Source organism: Chiroxiphia lanceolata, chromosome 17 (genome assembly GCF_009829145.1).
Source record: "Chiroxiphia lanceolata isolate bChiLan1 chromosome 17, bChiLan1.pri, whole genome shotgun sequence".
Taxonomy (NCBI): Eukaryota; Metazoa; Chordata; class Aves; order Passeriformes; family Pipridae; genus Chiroxiphia; species Chiroxiphia lanceolata.
Window position 1 is genome coordinate 12,023,518 of NC_045653.1, and position 19,523 is coordinate 12,043,040.

The following is a 19,523-nucleotide window of genomic DNA, read 5'->3' on the forward strand; positions in this document are numbered from 1 at the left end:
TGTCCTCTGTGCCTGCTGGAAAAACCGTGGGGAGAGACACAGGGAGACAACAGCCCCCCAGCCCCACTGGCTGCAGCAGGGGAAGGGGCTTCAGGCTTGTCCCCATCGGGCAGAGGCCACAGCTGGCAGGACCCTGCCCCACGATGGAGCCCTGCTCGGCGCTTCCCTTCTTGTAAATAAATGTACAGGTCTGCCCACAGCCCACACCTGCCGTTCTGGGGGCTGAGGATACCCCACTCCCACCCGCAGGGGCCCTGCAGCCACAGGATAAGTGAGATGAGGATGGGAAGCAGCATCCATGGGGTAGAGGGTGTGGAGAGGGTACGGTGGGAATGGGAACCACCTGGTACATCCCAGGCAGGGTTGTGCAGGCACAGAGCCAAGGGGTTCTGGTCTCTGCACTCCCCAGCCCTGAGCTGTGCTGGGAGAAGGGGAAATGGATGGATGGGTGGACAGGTGGATGGATAGTCAGTCATCAGTCAGAGATGTCCTCACAGCTTCAGCATCTGCCCACATGGGGTGGGATGCCCAGGCAAGGGCTGGTGGGTGCTGGTGCCCCTCTGCCCAGGGGGTCTGTGGCTGGCCCTGAAGTGGTTAAGGCTGCCAGAGCCCGGACTCCGGCTCCCACTGCGGGCGTCCCTCCCAGCCGCTTCCTGCCGGCAGCCTTTGACCGGTTCCTGTCGGTGACCACCCCGCAGGCCTGGACGCCAGCGCAGCCCCATCTGGTTTGAGTTACGCTCTGCGGCGGTGACGTCTCCTTCCTGTCTGGCCCCAGGAGCTGCGCGTCGCCCGGTCCCGGCCCTGGCCCTGGCTGGTCACAGGGCCTGCAGGGCCCTGCTGCAGGGTGGCCGTGGGGTTCCCAGATGGACCGTCAGCCCTGGACACTCCTGGCACCCCAAGCTGCTCTGGGGGATCAGTTCCTGCACAGAGCCCTGCGTGTGCACGTCTGCAGCACAGGGATGCGCAGGCACCAGCACATCCCAGGGTGAGTGACTCTACCCCACAGCCCAGTTTGGCAGCTCCAGCCCCTTCTTTCCTATCATGGGACCACACAGGGACACCCATTGAGGTGGGATGAGTGGGGCCACAGTTCTGACACCCATGGAAGTAGATGTGATCCCATCCCCTGCTCCCAGCTGAAAGGTAGGACAGTTCGTAAGGACCCAAAACTCTGGGGAGTGGATTGGCCCTGCCAGGGCCAAGGGACACAGAGACAGGGCTGCTCCTGGTCCAGCACAGGCCATGGCAGCCAGTTCCATCCCTCCTGCATGGGGTCCTTGTCACTCTATGAATGCACAGCACAGTCTGGGTGTGCACGTGTGTGTCCACAGCATCCATCCCCAGAGCCTGGAGCAGCACACATTCCCCATGTGGGCCTCTACCCCACCCCTGTGGCACCCACACTGCCAGCAGAAACAAGGGGCCCTGCAGGCAGCACGGGGAGGGAGGGGGAGTGGGCAGTCCTCGGCACTGGCACCTGGCAGCAGCAGCAGCAGCAGCAGGTTCTCCCCGTGACTGGGTGCAGCGCAGTCCTGGCCACGGCACAGCCCAGGATGGGAGCGGGCGAGCGGGCAGAGGGCCAGGCCACCCACTGCGAGCCAGGAGCGAGCCAGGGAGGAGGCAGAGCTGGGGGAGCAGCAGGTCCATGAGCAGGAGTCAGGGTGGGCGTGGGGAAGGGGAGCACCGGGAGAGCACATGGCTCTGATCTGCACGCCCGGGCGGTGCAGGCTGTGAGGAACGGGGGTCCCCATCCCCCAGTCCGGGGTGGGCAGTGGGATGCACCACACTGCTCCCAGCACAGGCACCCCGTCCTGGGCACCGCGTGAGGCCGGGGCTGTGTGTTCCCAGCCGGGGCGGGCGATGGGCCCGGCCACGCTGCGTGGGAACCAGACGGCCCCTGGGCACGGCTGCGGCGTTCGCTTCCTCCCGCGCCCCCGGGGACCGCGCAAAGGAGGGGGCTGAGGTCAGCCGCGCTTGCCGCCGGCCGCTCCAGAGACGCCAGCATGATGTAGCCGCTCAAATATTGTTTTCCACTGGGTAGGAAAAAAAATAAAAGGGAGAAAAGAGAGGCCCAGGGTTGAGTGGCCGTCCTCGATGACGAAGGGCGGCCCCCCCCTCTGCCCTGCCCGGGGCTGGGACACAGCCACGGCCCAGCAGCAGCCGTCTGGGGGCTGATAACAGGGCTGACGCGGCCGCGGTGCTCCCAGTCCCCGAGTGACGGCAGTGTTGTGCCTCCGTGCCAGCATGGCCCCCACGGAGACCCTTAAGATTGGCCAAGCCGGGGTCCCACCAGCCTTGGGGGGCCGGGGGAACTCTGCCACAAATCTGCTCCCCACAGCAGCATGGAGAGCTCTTGTCAGCCCTACATCCTGAGGGTGGCTGTGCTGTGGGGTCCAGGCATTGCTGCTCCTGGGGAGCTCCCTGTCCCAACCTGGAAGGAGTGCACAAGTACAGCCCCTCACTTTGCCAGCATCACTCTGGCTTCGCTCCAGTGCTGCAGAGCTGCTGACTTGGATGTTCCAGCAGCGTGTGGGAAGGGGCTGGTGGCCAGGTCCCATCCTGGGGCTGTATGGGGACCCCTGCCCATGCTTTTGTCCCACAGCCTGACTCACAGGGGCAGGTCCCTGTGCCCAGCCCGGTGTCAACAGCAGTGACTCAGTTGGTACCTCCTCACTGGCAGCCGCCCGGCGTGATTCAGGTCAGAGGAATCCACTTTCCTGGTCGTTCCCACCAGAGCTGCAGCCCCTGGCACAGCCCATCTCTGGGGGTGTCCTGGCCTTGAGGTCTGCAGGGACTAGTTGGGATCCCAGCCAGGCACTGGCTCAGCCAGAAGCAGGGAGAGAGAGGGGAGGAAACCCTGACCCCCCACAGCAGAGCCCCCACAATGTGCCACAACCCCCAGAGTCTCCCTGGCATCTCTCTAGAGTCACACTGGTACATGAGCGGGGCCTCACAGTGGGGCTGGTGCCACTTGTGCTGTGTGTGGCACCTGGGGTGAAGCCAGCCACCTGGAAGGGTGCCAGGCATGGGGAAGTGATAGCGAGGCTCCATTGAGGAATAACTTCTGTTGCAGCAGAACCCCCTTACCCCCAGGGACAAGGTTCCTTCATGCTACCAGGGGATGGGGCTTCAGGGGCTCCTGGCCCCAGATTGTGTCAGGACCTTTTCCCCAGTGTCTCCCAAGGACACACGACCTGGATGTAGGTGCCCTGACCAGGCCATGCCCTGTGTCCCCATGGCCTCACTGTCCAGCCAGTGGAGGGGCCAGCAGGGACGGGGGGTGTGCTGGGTGGCCTTGGGGATATGTGTCCCCCAGCCAGCGCCTGGGCTGAGGCAGAGGGTCCCCAGCTTGCCCCTGCCCACTGCCCACCTCGAGCGGGGCACAGAGACCACAAAGGCAGCATTGGGGAATGTGTTTTATTGGGTGCTGGCATGTACCAGGGTGGGGAGTCCCTCACTCGAAGAAGAACATGCCGGGTGTCCGGTAGAGGCAGGGGGGCAGTCCCAGGGGGTAGCCGTTACCCCCCTGCAGTGGGATCGCAGCCCCCGTCCCCCACGGCTCCTTCTGCTCGCCTGCCCGTGGCCCCACGGCCCCAAAGGGTGGCTGGCGGGGGGTGGCAGGGGCCGGGGGGGCTGTAGCCAGGAGATGCTCCAGCGCTGTGCCGCACGGCCGCTCCTTCATGCAGAAGCTCAGCGCCTGCACCCGGCACTGGTAGCTGCTGCCCAGCACCTCGGGCCCCGGCCGGCCGAAGGAGCCGAACACGGGCAGGGAGGGCTGCACATAGCCCTCTCCCTCCAAGAAGCAGGATGGAGGGGGTTTGCCTGTGCCCAGGAGAGTGCCAGGGAATGCAGGTGGTACCTGCCCAAATGGCTGGCCCGTCCCCAGCCCGGGGGCAGCTGGCTCCTCACCCTCCAGCTGCCCTGGGGGGGTGCCTGGTGTGGCCGGCGAGTCCTGCGGGGGGTCCCTGTGCTGGGTGGGCAGCAGGGCGGGCAGCAGGGCAGGGTGCTGGGCCGGGTGCTCGCCGGGCAGCGGGTACTGACCTGGACGGGGCAGTTGCAGTGCTGCCGGGAGCCCCCCGAAGACAGTCTCCTTGGGTGGGCGGCTCTCGGGGGGTGCAAAGAATGGCCCCTTGGGCTGTGGCGTGTCCGGCAGGTACAGGCAAGGCTGCGTGGCCTTGGGTGGCTGACGCCGGGCAGAGGGCTCAGAGCACCCCGGCACCCCGGTACCCTCGGACGGTGTGGCAGGGCTCGGCAGGCGCCCCGTGGCTGCTGGTGACTTGTAGCCTCCCTCTGCCTTCCCCTCCTCAGACAGCAGGGCAGCAGGCAGCCCCCTTGCCCGTTGCCTGGGGGTCTTCCCACGCCCCTCATCCCCCTCAGTGCCTGGGGCATCCCGGAGGCCCCTCTTCCTGGTGAAGCGCCGGCGGCGCCGCAAGAAGCTGCCATTCTCAAACATGTTGTAGCAGTCCGGGTCCAGGGTCCAGTAGTTGCCCTTGCCTGGCTTCTTGTCATCGCGGGGCACCTTGACGAAGCACTCGTTGAGGGACAGGTTGTGGCGGATGCTGTTCTGCCAGCCCTGCTTGTTCTCGCGGTAGAAGGTGAAGCGGCCCATGATGTAGCGGTAGATGCCACTGAGGGTGATGCGCTGCTCGGGCGCGCTCTGGATGGCCATGGTGATGAGGGCAATGTAGCTGTAGGGTGGCTTGGTGGCCTCGGTGCTGGGGAAGGGGCCACTGACTGGCTCGGGGGCTGGTGGGCTGCGCAGCACCGCGTCGCTGACGGGGAGGTCCGGCTGCATCCTCCCGGCCAGGCGCTGCCGTTCCAGCCCTGCCGCCGATCCCGCTGATCCCGCTCTGCCGCACGGCCCCAGCACGGCCCGTTAAAACTCGCCGGCCGGCGAGGGGGCGGCGGGCCCCTCCTCTGAGGGGCCGCCCAGGGCGGAGCGGGGCTCCGCCGTCCAGCACTGGTCCCTGTGGACAGACGGACGGATGCGCCGCCAAGACCTGCGGCCGGCAGCCAGTGGCCCTGGGGCTGGCACAGCCGCAGCCTCCCCAGGGTAGAGGCGGGCACAGCCCCCGGCTCCCCCAGCCCCTTTTCCCACGGAAGGTTCCCACGACCTGTTTCTCATCCTGCCCTGCTCACAGTGCACCGCCGGGCTCCAGCTGGGCCTGGAGCAGGGCTCAGTGGGGGGATGCTGGCAGAGCTGAGGGTGCTGCCTGCCCTCAGATGCCCATCTGCCCCCTGCCTACCCCAGTGCCTCAGCCCCTGCTCTCAGCCTGGGCTTTGTGCCAGATCCTGTGCTGTGCCAGGTCCCTGCACCATTCCCAACCCTCAGGGTGCAGAATGGCCCTCAGGAACCCACTCACTCCACTCACCAGGGGAAACTGAGGCACAGGCAGGGAGTGCCTTTGGGACAGGCTCCCATGTTGCCAGTTCAGTAGAGCAGCTAACGGGCACCTCGCTGCTGCCTTCAGCCCTGCCAAGGTGCTCGCATGAGGGGCAGGATGGGTCTGGAGCCACCACATGAACAGGGCTGTTCCCTTGTGGCTGGGGCTGAGTTGGCTTTGCCCACACTATGCAGACTTGGCTTCCCCAGCTACCTGTGCTCCCCTCATACTGGCACCAGTCCCCCACACCAGAGCCAGCCCCTGACACTGGTAGCAAAACACAACCTTTATTTCTAAGTTTCACAAATGGCAAGTCCGGGCGGTGCAAGGATGGAGTCGGCTCTGCCCCGACTGGCTGAACAGGCACACAGCAAATCCCACCTGGGGACCTCCTGGGCAATAAATACAGCACTCACGAGGGCAGCAGTGCCCGCCCACCCTGGCCAGAACCTGCCTGCATCTGGTTCCTCACGCTGAGCACCCTGTGCACTCTGCCTCAGGACACGCAGCTGGAGTAAGGCCGTGGGGCTCAGAGCCTCCTGCTCTGAGACTTTATGGTGACTGAGCTCTCCTCTCCTGCCCAGCTCAGGGCTGGCAGAGCTGTTTGAGAACATGAATAACATGGCTGGAGGTGCCAGGGGCACAGGGCTGGGGGGAGTTGTGGAGCAGCGTTGGCCTCAAGCGCTGGGCGTGATGGAAGAGCTCCCGTGCGAACACCGGCTCCACCTGCAGAGGCACAGAGGGATGGAATAGGCACAGGTCTGTATCCCCCACTGCAACGGTCCTGGTGCCTGGCTCAGGGTCACCAGCCCCGGTGTGTACTCACGTGGGCCATGATGAGCTTCTGGAGGGGGTGCCCAGCTCTGGTGGGGTATTCCTCCCCGAAGCACAGGTGGATCTGGTACTGTGGCATGAGCTGCCCGTTGCTCAGGTACTCCCGCAGCTCTGCAAGACACCAACCCTGTCAGGGGACAGGGGGTCCCCACGGCCTCGAGCAGCCATGCCAGGGCAGGACCTGCCCTGTTTCCCAAGGGGATCGGGGTCTCCTGGGGTGGCGGGTGGGACTTACGCTGCAGGTACTGCTGTGTGTCCAGCAGCTTGTAGGTCCTCTCCCTCTCCAGCTTGTTAGGCCAGTTCCTGTGTGGGGCCAGTGGCCCGTTCCAGTACACCCTGCCCTGGCACTGGCGCTTCATGAAGACCCCCTCGGGCGCTACCCACAGCAGCACCCCGCGCTCCAGGTGGGGCAGGAGCCGCTCCAGCACGTTGGCCATGGCGGCCGCGTGGCCGTGGCCGTGGCCGCTGAGTGCCTGCGGCGGGGGGAACTCGATCTGCTCCATGCAGGAGGGGCCGTAGAGGCGCTCGCTGTCGGCCGGCACGGCCCGGCTGGTGATGCGACAGCCCTCGGCCGTGCGGGTGGTCACCTCCTTCACCAGCACGTCGCAGTAGTAGAGGCGGATGTGGAGCCAGCAATCTGGGGCAAGGGGAGAGTCAGCCCGTGGGCAGCCCGGGCTGTGGGGGCCACCCAAGGCACTGCCCACCAGTGTGGCTCCTACCTGAGTTGTTGACATCTTCCACAGGGAGGTAGGACTGGGGTCTGGGGAGGAACTGGCCATGGGTTGGGTTCCAGCCGTAGAAGACTCCCCTCACGAGGTACCCTGGACCAGGGCAGAGATGAGGGGGTAAAGGGATGTGGGCAGTTGTCCTCGAGGACTCCCAGGTGGTCTCCTGGCCTGGTGGGCAGCAGGGTCCTTTGCACTGTGTTTGCTCATTACTGGGCTTCATAAGAGCCCCTGAGTACCTGATTAAGTGGCTTTGCTGGGGCCAGAAGGGAGTCCCCAGCCCCTGTCTTCATCCCCACAGGTGTTGCCTGCACAGAGCAGGAGAGCAGGATCTCTCCTGCTGGGAAGTGTGTGCTCCCTGCCCCCAGCCCCATCCCATCAACGGGGACCCTCCTCACCTCTCTCAGTTGGATGAGCAGAGAGCAGGGGCTGTGGAGATCCATGGTCTGTCTCTAGTGTGTCTTTCTGGCTTTCCTCCTTCTTTGGACTCCCTGCAGTGCTGCCCTGGGGGTAGGAGTGGCTTCAGTGAGGGCTGAGCTGGCAGCAGGGGTCCCTGAGCTGGCTCCTGCCTCTGCCATGGACCCCATGTACCAGCAGATCCCCTGCCAGAGTCTGGCAGCTGCATGGTAAAAGGGACTCTCAGCAATGCCCCATGGGACAGACACGGGCAGTGTGCAGCCAGGAGAGCAGCTGACAGACGGGGGGAGTTTTGGGGGTCCCACCTTCTCCCCTGCCCGGATGGCACTGGGTGAGCTCACCTGCTGGTCCTCACTGCCTGGGGACTGTGTGTTACTGTCCTCTGCAGAGAGCAAGGAAAAACCGATGAGCCCCTGGCAAACAGCAGGAACAGCCCCAGGGAAGACAGCTGGTTGCCCAGGACACCCAGAGAGGAAGAGGAGTAGGAGGGAAGGGTGATGTCTGCAGGACACGGGGCTCGTACAGTCATGGTGCAGGCAGCAACCCCACATCTGGCACAAGAGGAGGGACAACAGGGACGTACCTGCATCACAGGCTCTGTCAGTCACGATCTGGTACACCTTGTAAGGCTCAGAGATATCCAGCTGGCTCCGCTCAGGCACCTCCTGGAAGTCGGTGCTCTTGTTGAGGGCACAGCGGAGACGAGTCTTCCAGGTGGAGGGATCAGCCTTGTCCGTCCCTTCCTGGTACTTCCCTTTGTAGATGGCCCAAGCCTGAGGGACAGAGGGTGCCCTGTGCTGCGGGGGCTGCCCACACGCTGGCCCCCCGCTCCACTGCCCCAGGGGGCCCTCCGGGGTACGAATGCACCAGGGCTGGGGGGGACCGTGGGGAACAGGGGCTATGTGTCCTGGGGGGCTGTGGGGAGCTGGGTGCTGTGGGGTCCCAGGGGAGCACACGGAGCTGAGCAGCGGGGAGCCCCAGGCAATGATGAGCTCCGGGGGTGCGCACGGAGCCCCGGGGAGCGAGTCCCGGGGGCGCTCCCAGGGCCAGGTGGCGATCGCGGGGAGCCCGGGGTACCTTGAAGAGTGCAGCGTCCTGCTGCTGCCGGTAATCCTGTTTGGCCGCGTGCTTCCAGGGGATGCGGAAGAGCGTCCGGTGCCGGTTCTCCCAGCGCAGCCCCGGGTACCGGCCGCTGTCGATCTGCGCGATCAGCCACTCCTTCAGCCGCATGGGCGCCCCCGGCTCCGCCATCGCGGCCCGGCGGCGAAACCGAAAGCGGCTCCGGCTTTCACTTTCCTTTTCCCGGCCCACGCTGCCGGCTCTGGCTGCTCCACGACAGAGGGGACGGTTCTTAAATTTTTCCTTTGCCTCAGGTTTCCCGCAGCGGTGTCTGACATCCGAGTTCAGGAACAAGTGGTGCAGTAATTGAGCAGTACAGCGGTGGGACTCCGGGAGGGACCCCCAACAAAGGTATCCCCGGGGTTTCATGCCCTCGCAGTCAGTGCACCCATGTACACCAATGGAGATTTTAGGCTCTTTCTGTTGCTCATTGGTTCCTGCAGAGTCCTGGGTGATCAGCCTCCAGCCCAGCCTGTGCCGCAGGTGGAGGGAAGGGGTGGGCGCCCATTCCCTGCTGTTGCCTAAGGCTCAGCCTTTTCCTGTCACCCAGAACACAATGTGCAGCTCGCACTTGTAGTTTACATACCTAGATACTCGCACTAGGTGTATTTCTCAACACAGGCACCCTGCACCCACAGAGGAGGGGACAGGCACATTGCATCCATGAGAGAGAGGATAGGGCACTAGAAAGCACGTGGAACTCCCCTGTACCCCTCTCGAGTGCCTTTCCTTAGACTTTTAGGACTCTCACTTGCTCCCCAAAGAGGGCAAGGGACCCTGCTCCCCCATCCTCCTGCTTTGAGGATCCAAACACCTCCCAGACCCAGGGACTGTGTCCTCGCCGGGACCAGCAGGTCATCCCGCGGGTGTGGGGAGCTGTGGGAACAGCACGGGGTTTCCAGGGTGGTGTGAGCAGTCACATGTTCCCATCTCTCAGATCTCTCCTCTGTTCTTATCTGTCTCTGCTAACGTCTGTCTCGCGGGGCTCTGTGCCCTGAGTGGAACAGGAACAGGGTGGGAAGGGCGGATGAGCTGCACCAAGGGCTGCCGGGGCCGGGGAGGAAGCCTGACTCATCCTGCACCAGCTCCCCGCTGGCCCCCAGCGGGGCACGGGCTGGGTCACTGGACCACCCTGGAGTGACACTAGTCTTGGCTCCTCCATCACTGCTGCAGAGCCCCATGTCACTGTACAGCAAAACCCAGCTCCTCTGCCCTGCTGCAGCCCCCCAGGCCACCTTTTGCAGCCCCTCAGGTCCCTTTTCCAGCTCTGAGTCAGAGAAATTCACCTCTCGCAGGGAGGAGAAACGAGGCTCCTGAGAGCTGCTGGGGCTGCAAAGTCTCCAAATGAATAATTAGCAGCAGAGCGCCCCGGCTCGGGCTTTCCAAAAGGACGTGGGGATGGGACATGGCCACGTGGCACAGAGGGCACATGGGGCCACGGCGGGTGTATGGCCCAGCCACACAGGCAGGGGTTTTCTCTCCTTACTGAGCCTGTCCGGGGCCCCTCTGATGCAGAGCAAAGCCCAGGCAGCCCCTGCACCTCTCTGCTGGGCGTGCCCGGGGGCCACATTCCGGGAAAAGGGCCTGGGACTGACGGCCAGAGAACCCACACGTCCCCTTTCTGCCTTGGGAAGTGGAGCAATGGCAAGGGGTCATTGCACAGCCTCTCAGTGGCTTGCACAGATTACATTCAAGGCCGGGAGATAATCGCAGCCGCCGGCTCTTTTGCCAGCCCCGGCCCCCTGGGATAAGCTTTATCGGCCGGGGATTTCATGTGCTGTGACAGCCGCGTGGTGACGCGGGACCCGGGGGATCTAATTACCCGGGCATCAGCGAGGAGGATCAGCAGCCGGATTCCACACCGGATTCCCCACTGTGCTGCTCCCTGCGCGGGGAAGGTGAGGCTGCTTAACCCTTAAACTTTTCAAGCAGAAATGAGCTTCAAAAAGGAGTCAAACATTAACTCATGGCTAACCCTGCCCTCGCCCGGGGTTTTCCAAGTTGTGCAAACCAGATCTGCCAAAATAAATACATTTTGCTGCGCTGCTGAGCTGGGCTGGAGGGGCCACAGCCTTGTGTGGCTTACAGTGGGAACAGGGGAATCCCTGCGTGTAAACACCTTGGCATGGGAGGGTGCAGCTGTGCATGAGGCACACATCCATCCCAGGTGTGTGGTCCTGGGGTGCAGGGCTACCACCCTGCTGGGTGCTGGAGGGCCAAAGGGTGCCAGAGAGCCCTGGCCTGGAAGTGAGGGAATTGGAATAGCAGCCTGGCAGGAGCTGGGAGGAGAGGGGGACCCCACACCAGGACCTTCCTCCTCAGCATCCCTGTTCCAACCCAGCCACCACAGGGGAGTCAGACTGCAGAGAAGGGGCGTTTATTACTCAGGGACATAGAAAGTCTTTAAGCAAAATGGCTTAAGGCTCTAGTGAGGTCTGGCCAGGTTAAACGCTTGGTTCCCACCTGTTGCAGATTGTGCCCTGGAATGGGCAGGAATGGGGTGCAATGGATTCCTAAAGCTACAGTGCTTGCTCAGGGCTTGTGCTTGGCCAGGTTGGAGCCGGACCCTCGCCTAGGAGCCAGTGTGGTGGCATTACCTGCTGACACACCGGTGTGTCCCTGCTCCGCAGCCCCCTGGGTGCTGGGAGCTTGTGCTGCTGGTGGGAAAACTGCTCTGAGGGGAGAGCCAGCTCTCCTGCACCCTGTGCACCCTGAGGCCTGTGCAGTGGGTACCCAAGTGCTAAAGCTGCTGCTGGCAACACCTGGGTGCTGGCCTGTGGCAGGAGAGACCCCCTCTGTGTTCTGGCCCGAGCCTGCAGTGACTTGGGGGCAGAGACCCGCGTCCCCAGCATGCCAGATGCAAAGAGGATGAGCCCAGCATGTGCTGCAAAGTCCAGCAGTGCCCATGAATCCCACCCACACAGAGGGTGGCATGCTCCCAGCCCAGAAGAGAAGAAGGAGATGGACTTGGTGCAGGTCCCTGCCCAGCGCTCCTCATCCCACTGCGTTGTGTCCTTCATCTCTCCCAGGCTGTTGGGTGATTCTCGCTGCTCTCCCTTGGCTGGGGTCACTTCAGACAGGCTGGGATGCAGGAGAACGTCCTCTTCACCCGCAGCAGGAAGGGACTTGTGCTTCTGATGTCTCTGGCTCTTGGGACCAGTCCTTGCTGAGCTCCCTCTGTCCTGGATGTTCCTTCTCTCCCTGCTGGCAGCAAGGCCTTTATTTCTTCCTCATCATTGAAAGGGGATGTCCCATACCTCTGCTTCAGGTGCCTGCGGACCTGGGGAAGGAGTGAGAAGCAAAATAAGGTGCCAGTTTCCAAGGGCAGGTCCAAGCCTGCCAGAAAAGGGAGCGGGGAAGAAACGGAGTCCCCTCAGGACCTGTCCTTGCTCTGAGGCCCATGGCAGGCTCAGCAGAGCAGAGCACAGGTGGCAGAGGCCGGTCCCACCTTGCGGGCTGCGCTGCCACCAAACTCAGACAGCTGCTGCCTGAAGCCAGGGTTGGGGTTGGCGACGGGCCGGATGGTTCTGATGGCATCCAGCACCTCCTGGCAGCTCAGCTCCGTGACGACCATGACGTACGCAACGACCACGGTGGTACTGCGGGAGATGCCAGCGAGGCTGGCGAGGGAAAGTGCAGAACGGCTTGGGTTGGTGGCACACCCTGAACCCACACTCCCCTCTTCCTCCACCCCTGTGCCTCAGTTATTGCAGTTCCTCTTTTCCAAGGACTTGCTCTCCCAGAGGTCTGAGCCCTTCCAAGGTCCTGGCCATCAGTGCCTATAAATACCCACTCCTCCCCAGGGAATGGGAGCAGTGGCCGCTGCCTGGCTGCCTGCCCCAAACCTCGCTCATCCCACATGCTCAGCTGCAGCAAGAAACTGCCCTGGCTCCAGGACTGCCTGCATCCCACTGGATTTGAGTCACAAGCTGCAGACGAGGGTGGATCCTGGGTGGATCTGTGGGCACGGAGCCCTCTGGCACAGGCTGGCTCTGATCAGGGGTTTGCAGCCCAAGTGAGGGGCTGGATCTCTGCTGAGCTGAGGAAACACAGCAGCAGGCATGGGGGAAGAAGCATTACCAGTGGACGAGGCAGTTCCCTCCATGCAGGCGACACTGGTGGATAAAACTGATGCATTCCTTGAAGTGCCTCTTGCTAGCAGGAAAAATAAACCAGACAGAATAAGAACTTCAGGGGTGGAACAGGATTTTTGGCCACAGGCAGAGCAGCCCTGTGTGTTTGAGTTGCTTTAGGGGCTCTGCCAGCCACTGCTGAGACCTGAGCAGCTCAGTGCTGTTGATTCCCAAGGGAAGGTGGATCTGCCAGCTCATGCCATGCTGGGAACGCAGCAGGGGACACTGTGCTGGGGACGGGGCTGCCCTGTGACTCATGTGACTCCTGCTGGGGCAGTGGGATGTTGGCTGCTCACACCTTCAGCCACTCCAGCAGCCTTGGCTGGCTCCTTACCCTTTACCTGCTCTTCCCCCTCCAGGCAACAACCAGGAGGGTGCTTGCTGCTCCTGTCCATGGGTGCTGCAGAGGGACTGCCCATTGCCTCACCACAGGGCTTGGAGCCATTCACAGTGGTCACTGAACTGTTGGGGTCCAGGGGTGGTCCCCAGCACTGCAGCATCACACCTTTAGCCTGTGGGTCGCTATGCTTGAGGAGCTGGAGGCAGCACCTCAAGGGCTTGGGGTGCTGTGAGCCCTCATCCCTGGTTGCCCTGCAGACCCCAGCCCTTGAACATTCCTTGGCCTCCTGGGGTACTCACATGTTGGCCTCAGGGGTGTCAGGCAGGGGGATGCGGAGGTAGGTAATATCCTGGAAGATACAACAGGAAGAGGAAAAGCTCAGGCACTGTAGTCAGGGTGTCATATATGCTCACAGCTGGGCTGGCAGCACCTTTGCTCCTCACCCAGAGCTGCCTGTGGAGTTTCACTCCCCCTGCACAGCATCCCCCTACGTGGGGATGGGGCCACACTCTCCCTTGGGTGAAGGGGAGGGCAGGGGGACACTGGCAACTCGTGGGAGGGGATGGGAAACAAGATGAGGCTGGAAAGCTGGAAATTGTTTCCTGTCAGTGTTCAAGGCTGGGTTATAGTCACAAGCCAGTTTCCCATGCCGAGGGGGCTGTCCAGCTGTCCAGCTGTCCTCTCCAGTGACCATGGAGAGGTGTACATGCCATGCGATGCTCAGAGAGGGAAGGAAGATGCAGCATGGAAGGAGCTGCAGGGATCTACACGGTGGTATCAGGTGCAGGATCCTACCTTCAGCAAGGGCTGGGGGGATTCATGGATCGAAACAATGTGGGTGATCTTGTTCCGGCTTAGCTGCTCCAAGTCTTTGGCATCTGAAGGATAAAATTAGATACCAACATGTATTCATTTCTTACCCTTCTCTTCCCACAGTGCACCCACCGTGCTCCTGCAGCCAGACAGCACTCAGAGCCTTTCTGCAGCAGATCAACTACATCCCACCCCCACGTGCAGCAGCACAGACATGGGCAAACATGGAAATCTGGAATGCAAACCCCATGATCCCAAACCACAGACCTCTCCCTGTAAAGGCACTTGCCCTCGCTGCTCATGCTGGGGGAAGCATTCACACCTGCAGAGAAACACTCTGTGGCAGTGTCCCTCCTGCCTGTACTTGTCCCCAGTTTGGGAGGAGACTCGTGCCCTGCCTGCACCTCCCTGGGCAGACACACCCGGCAGTGGCACTTGCTGCAGCCTGAGGGATCTGCTTTGTCTTGTGAATTATGGAAGTGGAGCTGCAGCAATTCATATCAACTCTTGGTTTTCTGTAGAAAACACATGAGCAGTGACTCGCAGTGCTCTGGTGCATCCTCTCTGCAGCCATAAGGACAGAAGTGGGGTGTCCTCAGCTGTCTGGGGGGAATATGCCCTGCCCCTCAGTAACCCTTCAGCACCCTGGCCATGATCCTGGTCTCTGGTGCAGCACAACAGTTGTGCTGAGAGGGGAGCATGCTCATCTTCCCAGGCAACTTCCAAGTGTCTCCCTTTCATGCCATGATGCTGCAAGAGTGGCGGGAGAGGAGGAGGAACATTTGCCCATCTCATTCCTTTGGGTTTCTGAACTTTCACGTGGTGTAAAACCTTGGCTCAGGAATCCAGACTGTGATGTGCTAACAGCATGATGTGAATTTTAATAGGAGTGAGTCTCAAGGGAGATGCTCTGTGGGGGAGCTGTGCTGTGCATGTGGGGAGGGACGTGGGGACCCTTGTGGGGACTCACACAGCACCCACCATCTTCCCATCTTCCTTGGGAGGCAGTGATGGCAAGTAGTGATGGTGGAATCAAGGCTTACAGGGGCTGGAAAAGTTCCAGTTAGAAAAAACACCTCTGTGAGCTTAAGGTTACAGGCCTGGAATTTTGTTGTCACTCTGGATTGCTTGGCAAAGCGATGCTCAGATAGCATCAGACCAAGACCCCACAGCAGAGCTGCTCACAGGAACCCCCATGATGAACTTGGGAGCTGGGTACCCTTGTCCCTCTGCTCCCAGCAAGCCACAGCCCCCCCCAGCCCACCCCAAGGTGCTCCATGGGGTGCAGGGAGTACAGGGCTGCCATTCCAGTGACATTTCCTTAGCAATTCACACCAGTGGTTTTAAACTTTCCCAGAGCTTACTGGGAAATCAAGGAATCAAGCTGCCAAAGGACCCATGAGGGAGGTGGAAGTACTAATAAATGCTGGTTTTTCATGGCAGATGCCAAGCCTTGGTCATGAATTGTTCCCTGGTAATGAAAACCCCTTAAAACAGTAACTTGGTGTGAGAAGGGGTGATTCTGCCTCTGGGAGAAATTCCCTCCTGAGGGTGGGCAGCTCCCTCCTGCCTCCTATAGCTGTGAAACTGGGGAGCATCACCCCGAGGTGCCCTAGTCCTGCTTCTTTGCACTGGTGTGGCACCACCAGCTCCTCTGCTCCCAGCACAGGATCCATTTCCCTCCACTTTGGCCCCTTCACTCTGTGTGTCCGAAGAGCTCAGGGCAGCCTTTAAATCAGGAAACCATACAGAGGGTCTCTGCTTTGCATTCCCCACGATGCCTCCAATCCACTGCTGCCACCCCAAACCAGGTGGCAGAGCAGAGCGCGTGGTGGGCACAGGCAGGGGCAGCAGGAGCAGGCAGGGCAGTGGGAGCAGGCAGGGTGTCAGGCAGAGTTTGCAGGGAGACACCAACTCAAGCAAGCCCCACTCCCCAGCTGGAGGACATCTCTGCAGCATCTGGGTTCCGCTTACCGACAAAGTTCCCAAGGTAGAGGCCAGGAAGGATCTGTGGAACACAAGGGGAAGTGGCAGCGTGAGTAGTGACCTTGTGCTGAGGTACCCAGTGTGCTGGGACCCCCTCTGGGAAACAGCAACCTTGGCTGGAGGAGCCAAAGTTCTGGTGTTTGAGGTGACCATCACCAGCCCCAGGGCAGGACTGGTGCTGGTGCATTCCCAGGGCTGATGCTGCCCTGGCATCCAGGACACGGGGCTGGATGTAACCCTGGCACCTGCAACCATCTGATGCTGCACCCTCATGGGTGCTGGCAGTCAGACACGGAGTTTTTTATTGCTCTTCTTGTTTATCATCAATAAATCCACCGTTGGGGTTTATTACCTGAGCTCAGCAAGTTGCATACACCTCTGTACAGCCTTGGACTATACCCATGACCTGTATAAGTCCTGCTACCTGAGAGACAGGAAAGCAACAGGCACAGAGAAGCTTGGGGGGATTTGGCTGTCCCCCTCCCAGCCCTGTACCCCACACTCTGCACTGCAGAGAGCCCACTTCTCACAGCCCAGGCACAGATTGCTCTGGACACCGTGCCTTCAGCTCATTTTCCCCTGGGAAATTCCACTTCTCATAATGAAAGGATAATTACTTGACAAGGCCTCTATTAACAGCATTGCAGATGCAGAAGCAGGACACCTTGCAACCCTTCTGACACAGAGCTGTTTTATATTCTCCCTCACTCACAGCCTGGGCAGTGAAGGGCTGTTCAATCCTGTATCCAGCTGGTTCTCCCCCAGCTTCTCCCTGCAGCAATGTTTGGTGCCCAGGGCAGGTGGAGGTGATTTCCATCAGCACAGCTGGGTTCACACTTGTCCCATTGCTCACATTTGGAAATGCTTCTCTTGGTTGAACAGCTTAAAGAGGTTTGGGGTTTTTTATGATTCCTAAGATTTTAGATCCATTTTCTACCGACTGGGTGCCTTTAACTCGCAGCTGCAGCACTGAGAGGAGCGGGTGGGAGAGAGCCAGTTAGCAAGGGCAGCTCCCAAGGGCAGGGCACTGAACCATGAATAAACAGCACGTGTCTGTCCCCAGCACCCTGCTGACCCACTCCTCGCAGGAGAAAACGGGGCAGCACATAAATAAAATAGTGCCCAGCCCCTCTGCCCAGTGACGCCAAGCCCCGTGCACAGCCCAGCCCCACTAAGCAGGGGGTGTGGGACCACCAGGCTCGGGGTCTCCCAGGGCTCCCGGTGTGTGCTTGGAGCTGTTCCTTGGGGTTACGGCTGTTGGGAAAGGTTCCCCCCTCCCTCGAAGGGGCTCGCTGTGACCCCTGCCCTCCACACCCCCTAAGCAGCGGTCGGGACGGGCCCTTGCGCAGCGTCCCGGTCTGTTTCTCCTCCGGTTTTACCCGCTCTGTTGGCAGGTAAACAAGCTGCCTGAGAGCCGAGCTCTGTGCCGGATCCCGTGCCGGGAGGTGAAGCGCCGCTCGGCACGGCAGGGGCAGCCGCCAGGTGAGGGTCTCCCACCTCCGGCCCCGGCCGGACGGCGGAGCAGCCGCCCCCGCGCCCCCCGTTACCTGGCTCATGCCGTTCCCCATGGCCGACCGCGGGCGCCGGGGGAGGGCACGGGGCGCGAGTGTCCTTGTCCCCAGTGCTGCCGTCCTCCCCGTCCCCGGGCGCGGCTGCCGTCCCCGCTCCCTGGTCGGGTTTCCGTCATGAAGAGCTCGGTTCCTCCGGGATCGCTGCTCGTTGCCAGCGCGGCGGGGCCGGGCCGGTGGCTGTGCCGGGGCGGAGGGGACCGCGGCCGCCGTGCTCCGCGGATCCTGCCGAGGCCCTTCCCCGGCTGCTCCGCCGCTGCCGCGCACCGGCTGCTGCCTGGCCGGGAGCAGACAAAGGAGGAGAAACTCCCCCCCTGCGCCGTGGCGTGGGAGCACGGGGCCGCGCTGGCTGCTGCCTGTCGCCGCTGCCCGCGGCCGCACAAGGCTGCACTGTTGGGAGAAGAACAAAACCTTTGTCCTGCTCCATCAAGGAAGGTCTGTGCGGCCACGCGGCGAAGCGCCCGGCAGCATGCCCACCCCTGCCCACGCCGTGCCCACCCCTGCCTGCGCCATACCTACCCCTGCCCTGCCCGCATCGCGCCCACCCCTGCCTGCGCCATACCTACCCTTGTCCTGCCCGCTCCGTGCCCACCCCTGCCCGCTCCGTGCCCACCCTGCCCGTGCCCACCTGCAGGCAGGTGCCGCAGAGTCCCTGCCTTGCCCGGGGCGCTGCGCGACCGTCCCGGCGACTTTGCAGGGCAGCGGGACGGGCAGTGCCAGCGGGGGCCAGGGGCGAGGGGTTCCCGCTGCCCGTCACCAGCCGCCGCAGCGCTCAGGGAGGGTCGGGCCGAGGGTGCCCCGGGGGGCTCGGGGCGGACCGGGGGGTTCGGGCCGGTTTTGGGGGGGCGGTGTCGGGGTTCGGGTGCCGCGCGCGCCCCCTGGTGCACGGCGGCGCGGTTGCCATGGGGACGGGACGGCGTGGGGGGGATGATGGATGTGTCGGGGGTCGCAGCCCAGCCCGAGGGGCTCCCAGCGCTGTATCCCCGCTCCTGCACATCCCCCGGGCAGCGTGGTAAGGCCCAGCCGCTCCCTGTGCAGCACAGCCCCCCCTACCCCTTCCTTCCCCTTGAGAGCTATGGGCAAGTTTAGGTGCAACACGTAACACAGAATCACAGAATTAATCAGGTTGGAAAAGGCTTCTGAGATCGTCGAGCCCAACCTATGACCAAACACCACCATGTCAGCTAGACCGTGGCACTCAGTGCCATGTCCAGTCTTTCCTTAGACGCCTTCAAGGACGGCAGCTCCACCACCTCCATGGGCAGCCCATTCCAATGTCTAATCGCCTTTTCTGTGAAGAAATTCCTCCTAATGTCCAACCTAAACCTCCCCTGGTGCAGCCCTGTCCTGTCCTGGGTGTTGTGTCCATGCAGCACGGCAGCTGAGCAGGATGTGATCCCACTAGGAGCCCTTACCCTCACCAGCCATGGCATTTGAGCAACCTGGTCTAGTGGAAGGTGTCCCTGCCTGTGGCAGGGGGTTGGAGGGGGATGGTCTTCAAGGTCCCTTCCAGCCCAAACTGTCTGTGACTCTGTGAATGGAGTCTGAGGGTGGTTTGTAATGCTGGGCTGACACCTGCAGTGGTTCAGGAGTGATGGGGCTGAGCTGCTGTAGGGTTCCTGTGGGCAACTGCCTGCCCTGGAGAGGTGGGTGCTGACTGCATGGAAAAGCTACAGTAGGAATAGTAGAACACAGACTGTAAGACCTGCTCTATTCTAGCTCCCCATGTTCATGCAGAGAGACAGAAAATCCAAATTGACCGTCCTCCTTCACAAAGAAAAAGCAGTTCTCAATGGTATCCCTATTTATTTATTTTTCCCCTCAGAGTATGTGGTGCAGTTGGTCCCCAGAAACTTCTCGAGGGTAATTAAAGTGAGTCAGACTGTGGGAGCATTTGTTGTGCTGAATCTTATATTTCTCTTTCTACCCAGCTGAGTCAGAACAGCTGCTTAGCAAAAGATCTGAAGAGGTTTTGGAAGCAGTTAGAAAAAGAAGCAGGAAAGCCTGAGGCAAGAAAATGTGCCTTTATTCTGAAGACCCTCAAAATGCCTTCAGAGTACTACTTGTTTGTGGAAGCATTTTGCAAGAACCCTGGCATCACTCGTGTTATGAAGCTGGTAAGTGTGTGCTTTCCCAAGGAAAGTGAGAGATGAATGGTTGCCTTCGTTCTGCGGAGGGAGAGGAAAATATGCAGGAAACCCGCA

General features: G+C 61.6%; 2 protein-coding genes across 2 annotated transcripts; both read right to left on the reverse strand.

Annotated features, from left to right (window-relative positions):
• Positions 1-3,403: 3,403 nt before the first annotated feature.
• On the reverse strand, positions 3,404-4,846 carry FOXS1 (forkhead box S1). Its single transcript, XM_032705059.1, has one exon. The coding sequence runs from the start codon at positions 4,793-4,795 to the stop codon at positions 3,455-3,457; it is 1,341 nt and encodes a 446-aa protein (XP_032560950.1). The 5' UTR covers positions 4,796-4,846; the 3' UTR covers positions 3,404-3,454.
• Positions 4,847-5,587: 741 nt separating this feature from the next.
• DUSP15 (dual specificity phosphatase 15) lies at positions 5,588-18,142 on the reverse strand. The gene is made up of 16 exons (XM_032705308.1): positions 17,948-18,142; positions 17,299-17,709; positions 15,740-15,773; positions 13,748-13,830; positions 13,252-13,301; positions 12,560-12,634; positions 11,928-12,099; positions 11,549-11,759; positions 8,438-9,000; positions 7,944-8,133; positions 7,702-7,742; positions 7,342-7,447; positions 6,938-7,114; positions 6,454-6,855; positions 6,211-6,329; positions 5,588-6,110 (listed from the first exon to the last, which is right to left on the reverse strand). The coding sequence occupies exons 2-16, from the start codon at positions 17,317-17,319 to the stop codon at positions 5,970-5,972; spliced, it is 2,385 nt and encodes a 794-aa protein (XP_032561199.1). The 5' UTR covers positions 17,320-17,709; positions 17,948-18,142; the 3' UTR covers positions 5,588-5,969.
• Positions 18,143-19,523: the final 1,381 nt, after the last annotated feature.

Excerpts from the sequence above, each read along its gene's own strand:
- FOXS1 (XM_032705059.1), bottom strand. The coding sequence starts at position 4,795 with ATGCAGCCGGACCTCCCCGTCAGCGACGCGGTGCTGCGCAGCCCACCA.
- DUSP15 (XM_032705308.1), bottom strand. The coding sequence starts at position 17,319 with ATGGGGAACGGCATGAGCCAG. Across the intron at positions 13,302-13,747 it reads CCCCCCAGCCCTTGCTGAAG|GATATTACCTACCTCCGCAT; the intron begins GTAGGATCCTGC and ends TGTATCTTCCAG. Across the intron at positions 8,134-8,437 it reads AGGACGCTGCACTCTTCAAG|GCTTGGGCCATCTACAAAGG; the intron begins GTACCCCGGGCT and ends TCTGTCCCTCAG.